The following is a 24,358-nucleotide window of genomic DNA, read 5'->3' on the forward strand; positions in this document are numbered from 1 at the left end:
ACCATTCCAACGGTGGACTTTCCCACTCCAAACTGGTTCACCACTGATCGGTAGCTGTCTGGAGTTGCCAGCTTCCAGATTGCAATAGCCACCCGCTTCTCCACTGGCAGGGCAGCTCTCAATCTCGTGTCCCTGCGCCGCAGGGTAGGGGCGAGCTCAGCACACAGTCCCATGAAAGTGGCTTTTCTCATCCTAAAGTTCTGCAGCCACTGCTCGTCATCCCAGGCTTGCAGGACGATGTGATCCCACCACTGAGTGCTGGTTTCCCGAGCCCAAAGGTGCCGTTCCACGGTGCTAAGCACATCTGTTACTGCCACAAGCAATTGAGTGTCTTGAGCGTCAGGCGTTTCAATATCATCGTCTGATTCCTCACTGTCACTTTGCAGCTGAAGGAATAGCTCCACTGCCATGCGTGATGTGCTGGCAACATTCATCAGCAAGGTCCTCAGCAGCTCAGGCTCCATTTGTAACAGAAATCTCAGAAATCGTGCTGCAGACTCACAATGCTGCCAAACTGCTCGGAATGTGTAGCAAAGCACCACGGGGCGTTGGAACAGGAAGCAGAAAGACCCGCACACTTCCTTCCCCTTTCCACAAGCCACAGTGCCAAAATGGGACGAGGTGCTCTGTGGGATAGCTGCCCACAATGCACCACTCCCAACAGCGCTGCAAGTGCTGCAAATGTGCCCACACTGCAGCGCTGGTAGCTGTCAGTGTGGCCACACTGCAGCGCTGGCCCTACACAGCTGTACGAACACAGCTGTAACTACCAGCGCTGCAAAACTGTAAGTGTAGACATGGCCTGAGGCACCGAGAAGTAACGTGACCTGCCCAAGGCCACCAAGCAGGCCAGTGGGAGACCTAGGAATTGAACCAAGGTCTCCTATATCCCAGTCTGGTATCCTTGTTTGCAGATTTTCAAGTAACACTATCAAAGCGTTAATACAAAATGCAAATATTGCCTCAATCCTACAGCTGGAAAAACAATGTGGGCATGGGACTCTGACTCTGCAGTTCCAGCTGGTAGACTGGGGTAGTGCCAGGATGTTTTGGGGATGGGGGGAGGAGATGTTTGCTTGTATATGGTACTTGTGCATATGGGAAAGCTCCTGACAGAAGCATTGGTGAGGAGCTGGGAAGACATTTCTTAACTCCATAGGACTACAGATGAATAGACTTTTTTAACCAGGAGGAGGACTCTAGAGTTCAAAAGGAACAGAACAGCTGCTGAATATCACTCTAACAAGGAGCCAAAGTTGGTCAGGTGACAGCTTTCAGCATTGGCCTTCTAGCTGGAGAGCAAGCCAAGGCTTCAGGCTGCCCAGGGCTCCTCCTGGGGTGACCAATCAAAGCTGCTCCCCGTCTCTCTGATCTCCTGGGGCCAGCTGCACTCCCACAACCCTGCAGCCTCTAGCTCCCCAGCAGCTTTTGTCCCACTTGTAACGAGGCGACACTCGTTTCCAGTCTCCCCCACAGCGTTTGCTGGGCTGGTTTGTGCAGCGCCGAATGCCTGGGGGCTCAGGGCGATCCAGGCCTCTGGGAGAGGAAAGCTCTGAGCAGACCTTTCCCGGCGGCTGGCGCGCTCCCTAGGCAGCCGCCTGCTGGCCAGCCCCGAAACTGCAGCCAGCCCGGCAGGCTGGGAGTGGTCTCTCGACAGCAGCAGCAGCAGGTGCGCGGAGCCGGAGCGGCGGCCGGGGCGTCCCCAGCGCGCCGCAGGAGGAGCATGGCTGCTCGCTATGACCGCGCCATCACCGTGTTCTCCCCGGACGGGCACCTCTTCCAAGTGGAGTACGCCCAGGAGGCCGTGAAGAAGGGCTCCACGGCTGTGAGTGCGCCCTGTGCAGTCGGTCCCCCCGGCAGCGCCCGCCCTGCCTCCCCTGAGCCGTCCAGCAGGGAAGAGAGAGCCCCTGGCACTGACCGGCCCCCAGAGGGAGGGAGCGGAAGGAAAAGAGGCTCCCCATCTCCTCGGGGTGTGCTAGGGAGAGACCCGCATGGGGAGGGGCTGGAGGAAAGAGAGACCCCTCCATGCGGGGCTGGGATACGGAGACACTCCCTCATAGGGGCTGGGATAGAGGAGACTCTTCCAGGGGTCAGCAGAGGGAGAGACGTTCCCCCCCCCCCGGGGTGGGACTGGGCTGGAGAGAGTCTCCCTTGTCAGAGAGGAGAGTTATGGTTGTGTACGCCCGTTGGAACACACGACACACACATTGGTGTGACCGACTGCCCCAGTACGTACCAAGAGACTGCCCCAAACCCTGAGGAGAAAGGAGCTGGAGGCTCCCTCCTGGTTTTGGGTATTAAGTCTCACCATCTCTGTTTGGAATGGGGCATATTGTTTTGGTGTGTTTCAAAGTGACATTTACCGTCAGGAGTCTTGTGCCATTTAAAAAACAAACAAGGAAGGTCCCTCTCCATCAGATTTCCCCCAGAGCTCATGATACTAGCCCTGGTTGGTTTGCTACAGAAAGAGAGAGCTTTTTAATAAAAGCCAGTAACTTCACAGCACCGACTCCCACTAAAAATGAAGGAAAGTGCCTCTACAGGTGTAGTAAACTAGGAGATGCCCAAACTGCCTAGCTGTGGGACCCATGTGAGCAATTTGTCAGGAGCCCAAGTGGCATTCCAAATATGCATAAAACAGAGCAGACAGCTGGGTTGTCTGTAATATGCAAAGGTGTGGTCTGCAGGGTTGATTGGTTGTAGCACACTATCCTCTAGCTTGATCTGTGTTGTGGTATTGAGCATATAGACATACAGGAGATGCAGGCTTAGGTAATGACAAGAAAATGTTGGTTCAGGTATCTCACTCACAGAATAGGTGACTCCTTGCCTAGTTCATGATTGCCTAGAAGAACCTGCTTACACACTTAAGAGTATGTCTACACTACCTGCCGGATTGGCGGGTAGTGATTGATCTATTGAGGATTGATGTATTGTGTCTCCTCTAGACGTGATACATCGATCCCCGAATGTGCTCCCCATCGACTCCGGAACTCCACTAGGGCGAGAAGTGGAAGCGGAGTCGACGGGGGAGCGGCGGCCATCGATCCCCAATTGCGAGGATGCAAAGTAAGTCGATCTAAGATATGTCGACTTCAGTTACGCTATTCTCATAGCTGAAGTTGCTTATCTTAGATCGATTCCCCTCCCGCCTCACCCCCCAGACCAGGCCTTACAGGGCTAGATGTGGTCATGCAGAAAGGTCACAGAGAAGTCAGCTCTAAAAGAGACAGCCATCCTATGGCATACTCCCAAATGGACCTTCACTACCTACAATCTGACCTGTTGCCACTTGCGTCAAGATAGAAAATTGCATGTTAGAACTTATAATTTTCAGGTTGCCTGTGTGTATTAAGGTGTAATAAGGCTACGTTGTAGAACCACATATTACAAATTTTAACCACTGTACAAAAAAAGTAAGTTAAAAAATGTGGAAAAAAATAAGTGGGTTGATTTTAGTGTGTACTTTGTTTAAAGAAACTGCAATTTTTTTCTGCTAACCTCATGTTTAGATCCGTTCTATAAGAAAATTTAAAGTATGGTTCTACTCTGAACAGTTATTCTGTAAAACTAACATTGTGACATTCTGTAATTGTCTGTCTCTCATGCACTTCCATCTAGTATTAGCTCAGCTTACAAGTAAAACAATTATTTTTCTTATTGCCAGCTCTGGAAGTTTAGTCTGAAAGTTAAGTTGGGTATTTTCTGGGTATCATATTATTACCAGTATAAAAATTCTACAATTAGAGCTTGATAAGTAATTTTGTTGATGTGGATGGCAAGGCAGGATCATTCCGAAGTTACTTGCACACCTATAGTGACTCAGCTATACTAGCAGGAGTAAAATAAAAAAAAAGTAGTAATTTTCATAAATAATGTAAATAGATATAACTGAAGAAGATGACCTTTAATGTAATCATTTTTTTTACCATAACTGCACTTCAATAATTTTTTAGATTTGTAGGGGAAAACCTTTTTGTGACCCAAACATCTATATCAAAATAGAATCCTTTTTTATCTCCTAACATTTAGAAAATTGTGTGTGTGTGCGCGCGCACACACACACACAGAGTCCTTAATCCTGCAAGAAGTTGTGCACAAGTAGACCTCACTGATATGGATGCAGGGGTCTGCTTACATAGAACAATTTGCAGGACTGGGACCTTAAAATCAAGAATAAAAGGTGTAATGTGGAGAAGATGGAAGTGTCATAAGAAATCATCTATAGAAAACTCCCGGACTAATTAAAATGTCTTGGGAAGCTGCAACAAATAGAATTGATGATCATACTGTCACTTTTTAAAGGATAGGCATTTTTACAGTGGGTATTTTTAAGATGCAGTGAAGGTATGAGACCACTGGGTATATCTTTCCTAAACATTCTAAAACTCCAGCTTATATCTTCATATTTGTGTAATGTTTCCTACATTTGATCTTGTGACCTTTTACCTCATGTGAAGTTGAGCTATATTTGTGTCTAAAGGTGACACAAAATGTCCGGGGAAGCTTGTCATTGGTTAGAATGCAGTAAGGGTTTAGTTTTGGGAAGGTGATTGGAGGATGATATTGGAATGCTTGTCACTAGTTAGTAAGTTGTGTAATGTAAGGGACATGAGGTTTGGGGTACTTTGCACTCTGAGGTGCTTTTCTTGGGTGCAATGGGAGACGGGAGCTTCCTTCTGGGATTGAGGCATCTCCATGATTTCTGCTTGCCTTTTGCCACCCCACCTCCTCCAAAAAAAGAAAGGAGAGAGTATTCCTTCTGTTTGTTTGTCCTCCCCTGCCGAGGTAGTGGTATGGCTTTTTGGAAGCTCTATTTTGGAGGAGTGGATGTCTGTGAGCTCTTTGATTCTATCCTGGGACCTAGCTGTTCCTAAACTCTGTTCCTCTGCACACCTTACTCTATCTTCAATTCATTTCCACCTTTAGATACTCCTGGGGGAATTCTGCACCACTGCGCATGTGCAGAATTCATTTCCCCGCAGATAGCTTTGCTTTCCCGCAGAAAATCCTTTTCTGACAGGGAAGCAAAGGGAAGCCGCAAGAACGGTCACACACCACTCCCTAGCTGCTCGGGTACATCATTTCAGGCACCCAGAGCAGCCAGCGGAGCAGTAAATCACCACAGGGCTGCAGACACCCCAGCTAATGGCTTCTACCCTGAGCCGGGATCATCCGCTAGTCCTGGCTGGAAGCAGTAGAGAACGGGATTTCCTCTTCCCCTGCAAGAAGTGGCTGGAGCTGTGTCAGACCCACCCACAGAAGCCTGGCCCAGCTGCAGGAAGTTCAGCATCCTCCCCTGCTTCCTGCCTCCATTGCTCCTCAGCTGTGGGTGGAGGGATCACTGTACAGGGAACTGCTCCCCCATCCGCCCATGCCCCATTCATCCGGACCCAGGACTTTGGAGCTGTGCTCCAGCTCTGCTTCAACTCCAGGCAAAAACCTGCTGCTCTGGAGCTGCTCCACACTCCAGCTCCTGGCTCCGCTCCGGATCTTCCATACCTAGACACCCCCACTAAGCCTCACCCTGTACACCCAGAACCTCCCTAGCCCTCCACACCTGAGCCCCATCCCATTGAACGTCAACCCCTGCATCTGGAGCCCCCTGCACCCAGACCCCCTGCCTCTGGACCTGCATCTCTGCACCCAGACCACTGCCCCACTGAACTCCCTGCTCTCAACCCCTCACTCTGAGGAGTCTCACCTCCCTGAGCCCCCAAGTCCAGACCTTTATCCCACCAACCCTCAACTAGCTGCACTCAGACCCCCATCCTACCGACCCCCAACTAGCTGCACCCAGGCCCCACCCCACCATGTCCCACTCCCGCAGCACCAGGACTCCCCTGCTGAGACCCCCACACCCAGACTCCTCTGCTGAGCCCCAATCACTTTCACCAGGAAGCCCCTGCAGAGTCCCATTGCCCCTGCACCTGGAACCACCCCAAGGAACCTCTGTGCATCCAAATCCCCCCACACCTAGACCCCCACACTGAGCTGCCTGCTTCCAGATTGTCCACAGAGAATCCTCTCACGCCACACCTGGATCCTGCCTGGTTGAGCCTGCCTGCCCTGCACTGGTGCAAAGGGACAGGACCCTGAGGTATTTCTGGGGCAGGCCCAGGCCTTGTGCTCTGTCAGGTTCGGGTGCAGCCTCACCACTGAGGGCTTGTCTACATCAGAAAGTTGCAGCGCTGGTGAGGGAGTTACAGCGCTGCAACTTAGGAGGTGTACACATCTGCAGGGCACCACCAGCGCTGCAACTCCCTGTTTGCAGCGCTGGCCGTACTCCCGTTTTGTCTCGGGTGTAGAGGATCCAGCGCTGGTGATCCAGCGCTGGTAATCAAGTATAGACACTTACCAGCGCTTTTCTTGACCTCCGTGGAATAAGCAGGTATCCCAGCATCACCGAGGAAGCCTCTGGTAATCAAACTGGTCTCCTTCCCCAGCTTGCTCTCGCGTTCCCCGAACCCCGAGCAAGCAGGTCTCCTTCCCTGAGGTTTGCTGGGTGGTTCCGGGAACGCGAGAGCAAACCGTGGCGAAGCTGGTCTCCTTCCCCGGTTTGCTATCGCGTTCCCCGAACAAGCAGGTCTCCTTCCCTACGGTTTGCAGGGTGGTTCGGGGAACGCGAGAGCAAACCGCGGCGAAGCTGGTCTCCTTCCCCGGTTTGCTCTCGCGTTCCCCGAACAAGCAGGTCTCCTTCCCTACGGTTTGCAGGGTGGTTCGGGGAACGCGAGAGCAAACCGCGGCGAAGCTGGTCTCCTTCCCCGGTTTGCTCTCGCGTTCCCCGAACAAGCAGGTCTCCTTCCCTACGGTTTGCAGGGTGGTTCGGGGAACGCGAGAGCAAACCGCGGCGAAGCTGGTCTCCTTTCCCGGTTTGCTCTCGCGTTCCCCGAACCCCCCTTGAAGCCGCCCAACAGCGCTGCAGTGTGGCCACATCTAACACCACTTGCAGCGCTGGTTGCTGTAAGTGTGGCCACTCTGCAGCGCTGGCCCTATACAGCTGTACTAATACAGCTGTAACAACCAGCGCTGCAAAATTTTAGATGTAGACATGGCCTGAGTCTCTGTCCCAGGGATGGGGAGTGTGGAGGCTGTAGGGTGATCTCTCACCTTCATGCAGTCAGTGGCCTGTGTTCTCCACTGCTGTACTGGAGCCTCTGCATTTATTTATCGACAAATAAAACTTTCAGAATTTTAAAATATTACACGCAGAATTTTTAATTTTTTGGTGCAGAATGCCCTCAGGAGTATTTAGAGCACTTTGAAGTCTGACAGTGATTCAGTCATCCAGGGAATAAGTTCTGATTAGAATGGGGAGAAAATACCAAGTAATAAATAAAAGAAAGTTAGAAACGAAGTTCTCATACACTATTGATATATTGAAAAATGTCTCCGCTATTATAATAATATCAGCCTTTGTTGCCCATCTCTCCCATTCTGCCCCTTACGCATGGTTGGAGCTTCTGTAAACATCCACAAAGTACATCTTTATTCTTTTTAAAAACCCCTCCTTAAAATTCTCCTTTGCCATGATACTTACAAAAAAATCTTGACATCAGTTAGGCAGCTGGCATGCTGATACCACAGGCTATAATGCTGCCCAGTATTACCTCATTGGTTCATCCTGCTCCTCTATCTGTCTGACTGTATTCTCCTCTTGTAACTTGTTTTATACTTAGATTGTAAATTCTTTGGGCAGTGATTGTCTTTTTGTTCTGGGATTGTACAGCACCTACTACAGTGAGATGCTAGTCTGTGACTGGGACTCCTAGGTGCTACTGCAATACACGTAATAAATAAGAAATCCACAGCTTGTCAGTATGGCAGCATACCCACCCTACCACTTTCATTTCTAACAGAGTGTCAAATATTGTTGTTTATTACTTATTGAGTACCATCACCGTGGATACTGTAACAGTCTAAGGCTTTTATTCTGCAAAGAATTTGGCATATACATAATTTCATTATCACCGTTTGGGGGCTTAAATGTAAAGGGTCATTCTTACCCTAAGTACTATAATATCTTCATTATATTGTTAATGATGAAAACATCTGTTTCTAAAGTTTAATTATTTTTTTATGATGACTTAACAGGTTGGAATTCGAGGTCTGGACATAGTTGTATTGGGGGTAGAGAGAAAGTCTGTTGCCAAACTTCAGGAAGAAAGAACCGTGAGAAAGATTTGTGCACTTGATGATCACGTCTGCATGGCTTTTGCAGGTATTGGTTATAGAGTTATTGCTCTGTGGAGCATCTTATTGCAGATATATGTTGTGCAAGAGGCCTTTAAAGACCTGTTCCTGGATTTAAGAAAAAATATTACTGAGATGGTCAGGATAGTTTAGGAGACTGGTAAGGCTTTTGCTTTTACATCATGGGTTTGAATGTAGTGACCAGAAATCACTGCCTAATGGAGGGGTTTTTTTTGTTGGTTTTTTTTCCCTGTGGCTGGTGGGAAATAATTTGGTCTTTTAGAAAATTCTGAACGTTTAGGGACTTTTGATTGACCCTTTCCTTTTTTCCCCTCTTGCTCAGGTAGATAATGTAAACCATTAGCAGTGATAGGGCCAGTTGGAGCAGCAAGCTGTCTGTAGACTGGCTGCAATAGCCTTAAACAGACCAAGAGAGAAGAGGACACTGTACCTGTGACTCCATCCCCAGAAAAAGAAATTAGGGTAATATTGGGGAAAAACCCACAAATATGGGAAAGACATTATGGTACTAGAAAAGCACACCTATCCCATTCTTCTTCACTGTGTCTGCCCCTGGAATCAGTTTCTGAGGGTAGGGAGAGAAATACCCTCCCAGGCAACTGGTGTGGGGGGAAGGAGCACTTGTGAACACCTGCTGCCCCCCCACACCAAGGAGTAGCTTGTGGGGGGCATTTAGATAAACATCCCCCTTAAGAAAAGGTTGGGGGAAGAAGAACTCAGCAGTTTGTTTACGTGGTTGCAGTTTCCCATTCTCTCCTTATTACTGCTTTCAGGGAGAGAGAAGAGAAGAGAGGGGACCATAAAGGGACCCCTAGAACTCCTCTTTTGGGGCTGTGGTGGTGCTCCTTTCAGATCTCCCTTCCCTTGTTTATTTTAGGGCTACTGTAGTTTCTACAGCCTGCTTCTGCTAGGCCTGAGTGCCTCTGCTAATTATGCATGAATCTGTCTGAACGGGCATGTGACTCCTACCTGCAGAATAGAAGGAAAGGGAAAGGATCAGCTAGGAGTCCTTAAATGTTCAAAACACATGCACGGGCATGCGTGTACATACACACATAGAGAGAGAGCATAATTAGTCATTTACCCACCCTAGCTCTCACTGTTGTAAAAAGTGATAAATTAATACAACTGCTAGGGTTTTTATGGAAGATTCAGCAAGAACTTCCTAAGATGTCCATTTGCCTCAACAGCTCTTTAGTGCCCATCTTGCTGCACCATTTTTTGTATGAGAAAAGAAGTATAATATAATTAGATCCTGTAACACTTGTGCATGTGTTTAATATTAAGCACACAAGTACCCTCATTGACTGTTTGCAGGATTGAGGTCTGAGAGATTAGAGTGAAAAGATAGTTTGAAGAGGACATAAGGTTGTATTTTATTCTAGAAAAAGGTGTAACAAGTTTTTGGTTGTCACTTGACAATTTAAAGATACACAGTCAACTTAAATCAAGCTTGGGGGAGGGATAGCTCAGTGGTTTGAACATTGGCCTGCTAAACCCAGGGTTGTGAGTTCAACCCTTGAGGGGGCCATTTAGGAAATGCTGGTAAAAATCTGTCTGGAGGGTGGTCCTGCTTTGAGCAGGGGGGTGGACTAGATGACCTCCTGAGGTCCCTTTCAACCTTGATATTCTGTGATTCTGTCTCAAAATGTCTTGCCTACTACTGTTACAGGCAACATGGAAGATTATTATAACTAAACAAAGTAGAGAACAGTGTTTTTTCATCTTTATTTTTTTTCTTTCCTTCTCAGTTCGTTTGCTTTTGTGCAATTGACCATACTTTGTGAATGGTCAGTTTCCCTTCTGTAATCAGACTCAGACAGAGGAAAATAACTTTCACAAGGCAAGAGGGAGGGGAAAAAAGTAATGTTTGTAAAAACACAAAACTTGGAAAGAGGCTAACGACAGGTGTAGTACCAGAAACTACTTTTTAACTCACTTTTTAAATGTACTAAACCTCAAGTTGTTGATATCCTTTAAGGTGCAGTGATTTGTTTTTGCTGCTAATGCAAGTGCTCAGTAAATCTGTATTCCTTAATCTGAAAAATTTACATGTTCTGAAATGTGCATTTCTTACAAAAATGTTTATTATAAACACTATTTTCTTAGAACAACTTGTTCTATTTGTATCCTGTATTACTGTCTCTGTTAGGTTTTGAGCAAATTGTTTTTGATACTAAAGAAAATACTTTATTTTAATAGTACATTTCTTCATAAATGATACATGTATTGTTTGATGAAGAATGAATATTCACTTTGTTGTAACATATGTGATAATTATGATTATGTAGGTCTGACTGCTGATGCTAGAATAATAATAAACAGAGCCCGTGTGGAGTGTCAAAGCCATAAACTTACTGTTGAGGATCCAGTCACAGTAGAATATATAACACGCTATATAGCATCTTTAAAGCAAGTAAGTATCTTACTTAGTGGTGTTAGTTTTCTATAAGGGCCTTTAGATAACACTATTTAAAAGCAACCACGCTGCTTCTATTTCACAGCAGTAAAAACAGAAGCCAGGTGTCAGATTGCCAGTAAAAATGGGAGCCTGGTTACATTTTCTGTCACTGGACTTTTAAGAATTTATATAGTGTTTAAAAGAAATACTAGTATTTTTCAGAAGGAAATAGTTTCCATTATTAGCTTTTCTGTTTGATGGGCCACCTGCAAATATCGCTCCTGTTCTACTCTCATGTGCTGTAGTCCCTTTCATGCATTTCCTATCTTATTTGGAAATGAAAATATATTATTGTATAACAAAAAATAGATTAAACAAATTTTAAAAAGCTTTTTTCAGATCAGTACTAGATAGTATGAAGGGCTGAATTTAAGGTAACACATAGATGCAGATCCTTAATCTCAAAATGCCCTTTCTTTCTTCATATTAGTGGAACCGTTAGGAATAGTCTAATCAATCATAAATCTATGGGGAGATGTGTCATAACATTTTTTCCCAGATCTGGACCTTAGCGTCCAAAATATGGGTGTTAGCATGAAAACCTCCAAGCTTAGTTACCAGCTTGGACCTGGTAATTGCTGCCACCAGCCAGGAATTATACAGTGCCTAGCTCACTGTGGTCTCCTCAAAACCTTCCCTGGGGTCCCCCAGACTCAGATGCCTTGAGTCTTACAACAAAGGGAAATAACCCCCTCCCCTTGTTCCCTTGTTACTTCCTCCCAGGCTCCCCTCCCTGGACGACCCTAGGAGATTCCCTGTTTCCAGTCCTGGAAACACAAGTACCGAGAGAACTAATCTCTCTTCCCCCTCACCCTGAGGGTATGCGAAGTCAGGCTTAGTAAATCTAACACAAAGAGATTTTCCCCCTGACTTCTTCCTCCCACCAATTCCCTGGTGAGCTGCAGACTCAATTCCCTGGAGTCCCCACTAAAGAAAAACTCCAACAGGTCTTAAAAAGAAAGCTTTATAGAAAAAGAAAGAAAAAGGACATAAAATATATCTGTATTAAGGTGACAATATACAGGGTCAATTGCTTAAAGGAAAATAAATTAACAAACAGCCTTATCCAAAAAGAATACAATTTAAAACATTCCAGCAACTACACACATGTAAAAACAAAAGAAAAACAATATAAACCTATCTTACTATCCTTGTACTTACAACTTGTAATTAGAAGATTAAAAGCCTGGAGATAGAAAAATCACTCTCAGAGCCGAGAGGGTCAGACCCAAGACAAAGAAACTCACACCCAAAACTTCCTTCCACTCAGATTTGAAAAAGTCTTGTTTCCTGATTGGTCCTCTGGTCAGGTGTTTTTTGTTATCCCTTTCCAGGTGAAAGAGACATTAACCCTTAGCTATCTGGTTATGACACGCCCCCCAAATTGCAGACAGTGGGGAACCTCACTGGCGGCGATTTCCTCCTAGAACTGTAAAATAAACAGATTAATACAACACATGCACCTTTACATATACCACTAAGTATATAACTAATAGACTTTTACATTTTAAGAACACTTTTTAACTACTGGATTCTGGGAAATTTTCACGGGAGAGTGCATCAGCTACTTTGTTAGAAGCTCCTGAAATGTGCTGAATTTCAAAATCAAAATCTTGGAGAGCTAAACTCCAATGAAGAAGTTTCTTGTTGTTCCCCTTGGCAGTATGAAGCCACTTAAGTGCAGCATGGTCAGTTTGTAGCTGGAACCGCCTTCCCCAAACATATGGGCGTAGCTTTTCCAGGGCGTACACAATGGCGTAGCATTCCTTTTCACTGACTGACCAGCGACTTTCCCCCTCAGACAGTTTCTTGCTGAGAAACACGACAGGATGAAAGTTGTGATCTGTTGCTTCCTGCATGAGAACCGCTCCTATACCACGCTCAGATGCATCCGTGGTTACTAGGAATGGCTTGTCAAAGTCCGGGGCCCTGAGCACAGGGTCAGACATGAGCGTCGCCTTAAGTTGGGTAAAGGCCTTTTGACAGTCATCAGTCCACTTAACTGCATTTGGCTGGGTCTTTTTGGTCAGGTCGGTCAGTGGGACAGCGATTTGGCTGTAGTGTGGTACAAATCGCCTGTAGTACCCGGCCAAGACTAAGAAGGATTGGATCTGTTTCTTTGACTTTGGGACAGGCCATGTTTGGATAGCATCCACCTTGGCCTGTAGGGGGTTTATGGTTCCTCAACCCACCTGGTGTCCCAGGTAAGTCACTCTGTTTTGGCCTATTTGACACTTTTTGTTCTTAACAATTAGTCCGGCCTGCCTGATGCGCTCAAAGACCTTTTCCAGGTGTTCGGGCCAGGAGTCAGAAAAAATGGCCACATCATCGAGGTAGGCAACTGCATATTCGCCCAGTCCTGCTAGTAGACTATCTACCAGCCTCTGGAAGGTGGCGTGTGAATTTCGCAGCCCGAAAGGAAGGACATTAAATTCATACACCCCCGCATGGGTGACGAATGCTGACCTTTCCATGGCAGGTTCGTCTAGAGGTACTTGCCAGTACCCCTTGGTTAAGTCTATTGTAGAGATGAACTGGGCACGTCCCAACTTCTCCAATAGCTCTTCGGTGCGTGGCATTGGATAGTTGTCCGGACGAGTTACCGCATTTAGCTTACGGTAGTCCACGCAAAAGCATATTTCCCCATCTGGTCTGGGTACTAGAATCACTGGAGATGCCCATGCACTGGTAGATGAGCGGATTATACCCATCTGTAGCATGTTCTGGATCTCCCGTTCTATAGCAGCTTGGGCGTGAGGAGACACCCGGTACGGTGGTGTTCTAATGGGGTGAGCATTACGTGTGTCAACGGAGTGATATGCCCGTTCAGTCCGTCCTGGGGTGGCTGAGAACAATGGGGCGAAGCTAGTGCACAGCTCCTTGATTTGTCGCCGCTGCAGACGTTCCAGGGTGGTTGAGAGATTCACCTCTTCCACGCCACCGTCTTTTTTCCCGTCGTAGTAGACACCTTCAGGCCACTCAGCGTCATCTCCCTGGACTGTAAACTGATAAACCTGTAAGTTTCTGGAATAGAAAGGCTTGAGAGTATTAACATGGTACACTCTGGGCTTTAGTGAGGAATTGGGAAATGCTATGAGGTAGTTCACAGTTCCCAGGCGCTCTTGGACCATGAATGGCCGTTCCCGTGATGCTTCCATCTTATGGGCCTGTTGCACCTTCAAGACCATAACCTGGTCTCCTACCTTGAAGGAACGTTCTCTGGTATGTTTGTCATACCAGGCCTTTTGCTCTTCTTGAGCATCCTTTAGGTTCTCTTTAGCAAGGGCTAAAGAGTGTCGGAGGGTGCTTTGTGTAGGTTGCTTATAAAGTCCAGAATGTTAGTTCCTGGAGAAGGCGTAAACCCCTCCCATTGCTGCTTCACCAACTGTAATGGCCCCTTAACCTCGTGGCCATACACAAGTTCAAATGGTGAAAACCCTAAACTGGGATGTGGTACAGCCCTGTAGGCAAACAGCAACTCCTGCAACACTAGGTCCCAATTATTGGAGTGTTCGTTGACAAATTTACGTATCATGGCCCCCAAAGTTCCATCAAACCTTTCCACTAGGCCATTAGTTTGATGATGGTACAGGGTGGCAACCAAGTGGTTCACCCCATGAGTTTCCCACAGTTTTTGCATGGTCCCTCTCAGGAAATTAGATCCTGAATCTGTAAGGATGTCGGAGGGCCAACCTACCCTGGCAAAAATGTCTGTTAGGGCCTGACACACAGCGTTAGCCCTGGTGTTGCCTAGAGCTACTGCTTCCGGCCATTGGGTAGCAAAGTCCACGAAAGTCAGTATGTACTGCTTTCCTCTGGGTGTCTTTTTTGGGAAAGGACCCAGAATATCCACAGCTACTCGCTGAAATGGGACCTCAGTTATGGGGAGTGGCTGGAGAGGGGCCTTGACCTGGTCTTGGGGCTTTCCCACTCTTTGGCATACCTCACAAGACCGGACATACTTGGCAACGTCCTTGTCCATCCCCTCCCAGTGGAAGGACTTCCCCAATCTGTCTTTGGTTCTGTTCACCCCAGCATGGCCACTGGGATGATCATGGGCTAAGCTTAAGAGCTTCCCCTGGTATTTAGTTGGAACCACCAACTGTTTTTGCGGCTGCCATTCTTCCTGGTGTCCACCAGAAAGAATCTCCTTGTATAAAAGTCCTTGGTCTATAACAAACCGGGATCGGTGAGAAGAGCTGAGAGGCGGTGGGGTACTCCATGCCGCCACCCAAGCTTTCTGAAGGCTGTCATCTGCTTCCTGCCCAGTCTGGAACTGTTCCCTTGAGGCTGGGGACACCAGTTCTTCCTCAAACTGTGGACTTGGGCTTGGTCCCTCTGGAAGCGATGTAGGTGATGGGGTTGTTTCCGTTGCTGGTGAACTCTCCGCTGGTGCACCTGAGGGTATTTCAGGCTCTGGCTGAGCCTTTTGGGTATGGCTGTCTGTTGCTTCTGCCAGTTCTGGCTCGCTGGCGCCCTCTGGCATTGAGTTTGAAGATGTGGTTGCAATTGCTGGTGCTGTTTGCTGTTCGAGTTCCGGGCCTGGGACTGGAGGTGCTGTGGCTGTTTCAGTGGTTGGCATGGAATCCGGGTCCACTACCTCTGTCTGGGTCTCTGGTAACACAGACGGGGCGTCTGTGGACAGCTCAGGAACAGGAATGGGTCTGGAAGATTGCCTGGTTTGGCTGCCTGTAACCATTTCCACTCTCTTGGCCCACTTCACCTGGTTGACCAAGTCTTCCCCCAGTAGCATGGGGATGGAATAATTGTCATAGACTGCAAAAGTCCACATTCCTGACCAGCCTTTGTACTGGACAGGCAGTTTAGCTGTAGGCAAGTCTACAACTTGTGACATGAAGGGGTAAATTGTCGCTTGGTCCTTTGGGTTGATGAATTTGGGGTCGACGAAGGATTGTTGGATAGCTGACACTTGTGCCCCCGTGTCTCTGCACGTGGTAACCTTCTTTCCACCCACTCTCAAAATTTCCCTTCGCTCCAAGGGTATTTGAGAGGCATCTGGGCCTGGGGATCTTTTGGGTGATGGTGGTGTAATGACTTGCACCCGGTTGGTGTTCTTTGGGCAGTTGGCTTTGATATGTCCCAGTTCATTACACTTAAAGCATCTTCCAGCTGACTGGTCACTGGGTCGAGGTGAGTTACTGGAGACAGATGAGGTGGAAGAATAGGGTGTCTGTGGCTTTCCTTGGGTTGTAGGAGGGGTCTTTAGCTGCCCTCGATTGTACGGTTTATTGTCAGTGTGCCCTCTGGGGTATTCATTCCCCTTGACAGTAGCTTTCTTGCCTTCTGCCACTTCCATCCATCTGGCTCCAATCTCCCCCACCTCGGTGAGATTTTTGGGTTTTCCATCTTGTATGTACTGTGTTATGTCCTCAGGAACACCATCCAAGAACTGTTCCATTTGTATGAGGAGGTGCAGTTCGTCCAAGGATTTAACATTGTTTCCTGATATCCAGGCCTCATAATTTTTCCCAACGTAGTAGGCATGTTTGGGAAATGACACATTTGGTTTCCACTTTTGGGTTCTGAAATGCCGACGGGCATGATCCGGGGTTATCCCCATTCTTAATCTGGCCTTGTTTTGAAACAGTTTATAATCGTTCATTCGGTCCTTTGGCATTTCAGCCGCCACCTCTGCTAAAGGTCCACTGAGCTGTGGCCTCAATTCTACCATGTACTGGTCTTCAGAGATGCTGTACCCAAGACAGGCTTTTTCAAAATTTTCTAAGAAGGCCTCGGTGTCATCACCTGTCTTGTAGGTGGGAAATTTCCTGTGCTGTGGAACAATCATTGGCGCAGGGTTGTTAGGATTGGCTGTGTTTTGTTGCTTAGCCTTTTCTAATTCCATGGCCTGTCGGTGGGTCTCCCTCTGGAGTTCTATCTGTCTTCTGTAGGCTGCCTCTTCTTCTTCTTGTTTCCTTCTGTGGGCCATCTCTTCTTCTTCTAGTTTTCTTTTGTGGGATGCCTCTTTGGCTGCTTGTTCTCTTTTGTAGGCTGCCAGTTTGATGTTTCCTTCCTTTTCTTTCAGCTCCACCTCTTTTTCTCTTTTTTCCAGTTGTCGCCTGTGGTCTGCTTCTTTGATTTGTTCTTCTGCCTCCCTTTTTTCCTTGGAAGTCATGGTTCCTGTTTTCTTGTGTTGGGGTGCCCTCTGGTGTTTATTGTCAGAACTGCAGGTTCTCTGTTGCCTCCTGGGGTCTGCCTAGCAACAGTGCCTTTTTTTCCTCTAGCTAATCTTTTAAATGTAAAGTAAACCAGAAAAACCACTTTATTTGCATGTGTATTGTGCTGGGTACCTGACTCTCACTGGGAGTGCTCTGTTTAACAAAAGACCCTTAAATGTTCCTTGCTTAATATGCAAGCCACTGCAAGGAGAGAACAGAAAAAAAATTTTCTCTCTGGTTCCTTTTAAAACCAAACCCTCTCTGCTTAAAAGCCCCTAGCAGAGAAAAGGAAAATATAATATTCCTACTGGTTTCTGGATTCTATCTATCCCACCGCTAGCACCATGTCATAACATTTTTTCCCAGATCTGGACCTTAGCGTTGAAAATATGGGTGTTAACTAAGCTTGGAGGTTTTCATGCTACCAGCTTGGACCTGGTAATTGCTGCCACCAACCAGGAATTATACAGTGCTTAGCTCACTGTGGTCTCCCCAAAACCTTCCCTGGGGGACCCCCAGACTCAGATGTCTTGAGTCTTACAACAAAGAGAAATAACCCCCTCCCCTTGTTCCCTTGTTACTTCCTCCCAGGCTCCCCTCCCTGGAAGACCCTAGGAGATTCCCTGTTTCCAGTACTGGAAACACAAGTACCGAGAGAACTAATCTCTCTTCCCCCTCACCCTGAGGGTATGCGAAGTCAGGCTTAGTAAATCTAACACAAAGAGATTTTCCCCCTGACTTCTTTCTCCCACCAATTCCCTGGTGAGCTGCAGACTCAATTCCCTGGAGTCCCCACTAAAGAAAAACTCCAACAGGTCTTAAAAAGAAAGAAAAAGGACATAAAATATCTCTGTATTAAGGTGACAATATACAGGGTCAATTGCTTAAAGGAAAAAAAATGAATAAACAGCCTTATCCAAAAATAATACAATTTAAAACATTCCAGCAACTACACACATGTAAATACAAAAGAAAAACAATATAAACCTATTGTCTTACTATCCTTGTACTTACAACTTGTAATTAGAAGATTAGAAAGCCTGGAGATAGAAAAATCACTCTCAGAGCCAAGAGGGTCAGACCCAAGACAAAGAACAAAGAAACTCACACCCAAAACTTCCCTCCACCCAGATTTGAAATAGTCTTGTTTCCTGATTGGTCCTCTGGTCAGGTGTTTTTTGTTATCCCTTTCCAGGTAAAAGAGACATTAACCCTTAGCTATCTGTTTATGACAAGATGTCTGTTGAAATCTGCTAATAACAGTATCCTGCACCCTGTTTTCAATAGCTTCATATGTAAAAATATTTAAGCAATATGTTTATTTTTAAATTCCTACAATTAGGTTAGACCTAGTTGTGAATATTTTATAATATACTTTCTCTCTCACTAAAAGCCACATTCTGCTGTCAGTTACTCTTGTGTAACTTCACTAGGGTTGTATAAGTATAACACAGAGTAGAATTTAATCCCAGAATATTTAGGAATTGCATTCTCCCAATAGTATGTTGTTAATAATCTGTTATAGGTCAAATTGCTGTGTAGAGCCTTTTCAGTCTTATGCTGTTTCATGTGCACTAGACAGATAACATTCCATGAAGGTAAAAATGTGAAAACTGTACATCTTGTTCATAGCGCTATACACAGAGCAATGGACGTAGACCTTTTGGTATTTCTGCCTTGATTGTGGGCTTTGATGATGATGGTAGTCCCAGATTGTATCAGACAGACCCATCTGGTACATATCATTCTTGGAAGGTAAGCTCCAACTTAATTCATAAATTGTATTGTCTTAGTGCAAATATTTGCATAGGCAGTGTGTCCCAATGAAGTCTGATGTTGCATTTTGTACTATGGAGTCACATAACCAAAGAATCTGTTCCATGTTTTCAGCAGGCTAGTTACAGTTGTTTGAGCACCAAAGCTAATTTAGGGTACGTTTACACTGGAATAAAAGACCTGTGGCCCAGACGTGGTTGGTCCAAGTCAGCTGACTTGTGTTGCAGGGCTAAAAATTGCTGCTTGGGCTCAGGCTGGAGCCAGAACTCTGGGCTCCTCCCTCCAACCAGGGTCCCAGAGCTTGGGCTCCATCCTAAACCCAAACATCTGCACAGCAATTTTACAATCCCCAGGCAGATGAACTGGGTTAGTTGTGGATGCTGAATTGCTGTATAGATATAGCCTTAGTCTTATAGTTAAAGAATTAGTGAACCCACAGCAGAAAAGATAATAAATTTAAAATATTTACAACAGCAAGCATATTACATGGTGATTGCGTGTACGCTGTCACCGATTACGAGGAGATAACCTCTCCATGGTGAATGTTGAAATCAGATTCCATTATAAAGCCCTATTTCAAACTCCTCCTCTCCTTTTCAACTTTCCCATGGAAAAATGGAGGCATGGGCTGAAAATTACCATATCTACTATGAGAGCAAAAGAAAACATAGGAGAGAGATTTAAAGACAGTGGGTCCAACCTTATGAGTTACAGGTCATTAAAAACTACCTTATTTTAAATTTTATTTCTCTTATTGCTCAAAAACAGCTTGTTACTATTTTTTCAAGCCTTCTATTTCCATTTTTAGGCATTACCTGGCCCCTTCTCAGCTGGGTCTGATAATTGCACAGGACTGCTGGCCCCAGGCCCTTAAATGGGGAGACCATCTTGTTACGGCAAGGAAATCCTAGTGTGGTCAATTTATGGAAAAGGTGGTTCTGGTGTGAAACAGCTTGAGAACCACTGTTCTAATATTTTCATGTCCTCAGGTGTTACAAGACCTAGGACCACTAATGATGTTTTCAAAGTGCTTCAAATTAACAAGGTTTATTATGCTCTTTTGTCATCTTTCCTTAAAAATATAAAGGCCTGGACATCTTGAAAATGTTGCACTGTTCCACATGGAAACAGTGAAATAAAGTCTTTGCTGCCAATATTGCAAAACCCAAATCACATGTTACATAATGGTAGTGGGTGATTGCCAAATCAGTATCGTCTGAGAAATGTGTGCAGACCAAATAGGTTTGATTAGATAAAACAAATTAATGTACATCGTGGTGAGATACATAACTGTGTGTCTTCTACAGGCAAATGTAATTGGTCGCAATGCTAAAACTGTGCGTGAATTTTTGGAGAAGAATTACACAGAAGAAGCTATAGCAACTGACAAGGAAGCTATCAAATTAGCAATAAGAGCTTTGCTAGAAGTATGTAATCCAAAAGACTGCATACAATAAATGCTTTCAGAAAAGCTTGTTTTTCTTCATTTTGAAACGTACTTGTAATGATGTTTTTGTTGTATACCAGGTTGTGCAATCTGGTGGAAAAAACATTGAACTTGCAATAATAAGGAGAAACCAACCACTGCAGGTATGAGCTATTGATTACATAGGAATAAAATGATAATTCCTATGCAGAATCTTTTGACAAAAATTATACCAGTTTACATGTGTGCATTTCAACTGGATGTATAAAGTGTCCCTAACATCTGGTAAAATAAAATTATGTGACTTCTGTTGTGTCTCTATAGATTGATGATGCTGTGAGCTATATAGTAACTGCTGATAATTTATATTGTACTATAAGAAGCTGGGTTGGGAACATTCAGTGCAGGAGACAGTTCTGGGAAAGCATATCGAAACATACTTTTCTGTATTGTGGGTGGGAGACATTTTCATGTAGTTTACATGGCGAGACTCAGTAAATTTTGATATTGTATAGTTCTAAAGAAGCATTTTTGCAATTTAATATTTCTGGCAAACGTTTTGTGACTTCTTTTGTAGCTGCTATTACAGTGGAAAAGACAGACTCCAGGCATGACAATTAAAAAAAAGATTTCCATAGAGTATTTCCCTTCTTTTGGAATAAACAACTCCATTCTTCTGCATATATTAACCCCATAATAGATAAGTGTACGTAATCTCTTTAAGCAATTTTAACTGTTTGAGTTGTCTGGAATTTTAGTAAGATATGATGTTTAGTCCTCAGTCCCAAATGAAAGAAGCCGAGCTCTAGAATAAATTCTTGGCAATATAGTCAAAAGATTTTGACTTATAAAGATAAATGGTGGTGTGTACACTCTTGAAATTAAAACATCTTCTACAAACTGCATTCATCATTAAACCCTTAGCAACGTATCACCATTTCCTGCAGTAACACCCACATCCTGTAGACTCAAGTTCAGTAAATCTTTATGTCCATACATTGCTATTGTGAATTCTGGGTGCTGAGGGTGAATCGAATGATGAATTATTGATAGAAGATAGCTGGCTAGAAGTTTAGCCAAAATTACATATGTGCTTTATCAAAGATAGAGTGATAAGAAAGACACCCTGTTAGGACAGGTTTATTACTATGAAGCCCTGGAGAGGTGGAGGGGTTGTGAAGGTGCATCAACTCAGCAGTAGCTCCCCAGGACATTTACTTCCAGGAATGCAGGGGAAATGAGGACGCTGCCTAACCCTTTGAGAGAGTAGGGCATGTACTTCATAGATCGGTGCAGCCAAACTGTGGCTCGTGAGCCATGTGCGACTTTTTTACAGTTAAAGTGTGGCTCACGGAGCCCCCCAAGTCCTCCCATTCTCCACCTATAGGTGATGGGGGTATGGGCTTTTCCCCAGTGTGGGGGTCTCAGGGCTTCAGCCCTGTGAAGTGCACCTGTCAGGGTTTGGGGCTTCAGCAGGAGCAAGCCTGAAGCCCCACACCCCATCAGGTGCCTCACACAGGACTAAAGCCCTGAGCCCCGGCAGTTGCGCCCTGGCTCTTGAACTTCTGAAGATTGTCATATGGCTAGGATGATTAGTAAGTTTGGCCATCTCTGTCATAGATAAAAGTGGCCCTTAGTATTCTTCCTTCTGTTATCAGGGTGATAGAGCATCATGGGAAAACATCACCTTCGCATAGACATCCCCCCCCCCCACACCCCCAAGTTCATAAACATGGCTTTAATTCTTACGTTCACTATTTTCTTTCAGTTATGTTATATGGATTTCTAACACTTGTAACCAGTCTGAAGGTTTGGGTAACAACATATTTATAAAGATCTAAGGGGGTTATTAAATAAACCATTTGCCTTTAATGTCTGGTAAGAGCCTGTTAGGATTTGGTTCCTGCTGGAGGTCTGAGTGAGTGTCCACAAAACTCATTTAAATTGCTAGTGGACAGCCCAATAAAATGAAACCCTCACACATAATTTGACAGAATTGCCAGTCTGTACTGAAGCAGCCTAGGTTCGTGCCAGTATAGACGCTAAATTACCTTCTGCTGTTGAAGTTAAAGTTGTTAGCTGTACCGTGAGCTATTCCACTATCTCACAATATCTGACCTGTGAATTTACTTATAAGGAAAATAATCATCACTGGCAGTCTCTTAACCTGCCAGGTTTATAAATGCAGATCTGTATAAACACACATCTTGACTTCAAAGAATTCACACAAGTTTGGTTCTGTCAATTTGTGTCTTAGATGGGAGCTTTCGAAACATTTTTTTTCAACACTTCAGGAGTACGTTTTGGATCTGTGAAATGTAATTGAATCTATGGATTTAAAAAGTGCAGATGGAATCTGTATTAGTTACACTTTATACAATTCTTTGTCCTATGTTCTATTTCAGATTTTTAGTGCAAAGGATATTGAATCACAAGTTGCAGAAATAGAGAAGGAAAAAGAAGAATCTGAAAAGAAAAAGAAGAAAAGTATTTAAATCCCAGATAAATGCTGATTGCTGCTTATTAAAATGTTTCCAAAGTTTTAACAAATGCTAGCTGACCACAATATTTACAGCTGCTGAATAAATTTCTCTTTCATTATCAAATACTCTAGTTTTCTGAAACCTGTTACAATTACAAATGTGCTAGTCCTAATGTGCTTGTATTTACTATGGTGTGCAAACAGGCAGGTATTTGCACCTTACCATTCCTCCATTTATTTATTGTTTACATATTCAGCATTAAAAGGCATTGTCAAACTTCCTGTAAGCAGATTATCACCAAACTATTGGCATATCTCTGTACAAGATATTAAAGGTTTCCAAGTGTTCAATTTTTTCTTATGTAACTTTTTGCAAGTTTGACAAGTTTGTGTTTACATACTATTACTGTTACATATGGAATGCAAATTAAGAATTCAGTAAAGTTCTGATTTATGTTTTGACCGTTTAATTTATTGTTGCATTTTCCAAAACATGTTGCACTGCTAGTCTTTCTCTATCATAGATGGCACAACACATTGAATTGCATCACTGTTTGAATGATAAACACCTTTCTCCTATTAGTGGATTGTACAAGATAGTGAATGGTATTTTTCTTAATGCATTTGTATTATATTAAACTTTCAAAATCTTAACTGATGAAGCCTATCATTTATTGGACCAACTTCTGTTCTCCAACAGAAGTTGGTCCAATAAAAGATATTACCACACCCACTTTGTCTGCCTGATATCCAGGGATTGATATGGCAACAACTACACTGCATACAAAGCCTATTATGTTAGTACCCCACTGAGAATATATTTGTCGCACAGTTAGACATTGCACCCCTTCTCAGGAGTGTTTTTTTTTAATTGAATCTCTCCTACCACTGCAACCTTTCAGTTGCTCAACTTATCTCTCCTTACCCATTATTATTCTTCCTCTCTTCCCTCCTTTACCCTATCTCTCCCTCAGTTTCTCTCTTTAATTACTTCGCTGTCTTACTCCAACAATCCTATTCCCATTCTTCTCCTGCACTCTAACCCCAACTAGTTAGGTCCTCATGATCCCATGACCTTGCCACCTCACTGGGCCACTTTAGGGGCTGCATTACCTGGTTGGGTCTCTGGTGCAGCAAGATGTGCAGATATACCTCCAGGGAGGCTTTCTGCTGGTATGAGCAAGCTGCCCTGAGATATATCCGCTGTCTTACCTCATGACTAAATCAAGCTCCTGATGATTATTATTGGTAACTAAATACTTTCTAGCAAGCTCTTTAGAATATACTTTTTACCATGCATTCTTGTTGTATTTATAGACATTTTATATGAATGTAAAGTTCTGTCGTATTATGGCTGTTCTTTTATTTTGATATTTATGAAGAAGTTGCGGAGATATAGGAAGAAGGGGACACACATCAGGGCCCAAATGGGGCTCTGGGTGATCACTACTTCCCAACACAGATGTAATGAGGTTAAGTGGTGTCAATATAAAGAAATTAAAACTACTGATTATTCCTCAAGACAGGCTTTTAATGACTTACAGCTATAAATGCAACACAGTCAGAATAGGAAAAGAAAAACTAATGACCAGCATTGAATACGGATTAATATAAATTGTAAACAAACACAAGTACAGGTAATATTATACATTAGCTACCTATTACTATAAAAACATATTCTTAACAGTGGCAAGTTTTACTGATGACAGGCACAAGTACATGCAGAGTTATTATTTAACTATTAACCTTATAAATTCTATTCCTACCCTTAATAACCACGAGTACAAACAAAGATACTATCAGTTAATTAACAACTTCTA

At 44.5% G+C, this 24,358-nt stretch overlaps 1 protein-coding gene across 2 annotated transcripts; it reads left to right on the forward strand.

Annotated features, from left to right (window-relative positions):
* Nucleotides 1-1,336: 1,336 nt before the first annotated feature.
* PSMA8 (proteasome subunit alpha 8) lies at nt 1,337-22,997 on the forward strand. 2 transcript variants are annotated; one of them, XM_030549558.1, is made up of 7 exons: nt 1,340-1,825; nt 8,095-8,221; nt 10,506-10,630; nt 18,487-18,609; nt 19,938-20,057; nt 20,158-20,220; nt 22,462-22,997. In XM_030549558.1, the coding sequence occupies exons 1-7, from the start codon at nt 1,724-1,726 to the stop codon at nt 22,549-22,551; spliced, it is 750 nt and encodes a 249-aa protein (XP_030405418.1). In that variant the 5' UTR covers nt 1,340-1,723; the 3' UTR covers nt 22,552-22,997. The 2 variants fall into 2 exon arrangements, with proteins under 2 accessions (XP_030405419.1, XP_030405418.1); XM_030549559.1 differs by lacking the exon at nt 19,938-20,057 and having other exon boundaries at nt 1,337-1,825.
* Nucleotides 22,998-24,358: the final 1,361 nt, after the last annotated feature.

This window comes from Gopherus evgoodei, chromosome 2, assembly GCF_007399415.2.
Source record: "Gopherus evgoodei ecotype Sinaloan lineage chromosome 2, rGopEvg1_v1.p, whole genome shotgun sequence".
NCBI lineage: Eukaryota > Metazoa > Chordata > Testudines > Testudinidae > Gopherus > Gopherus evgoodei.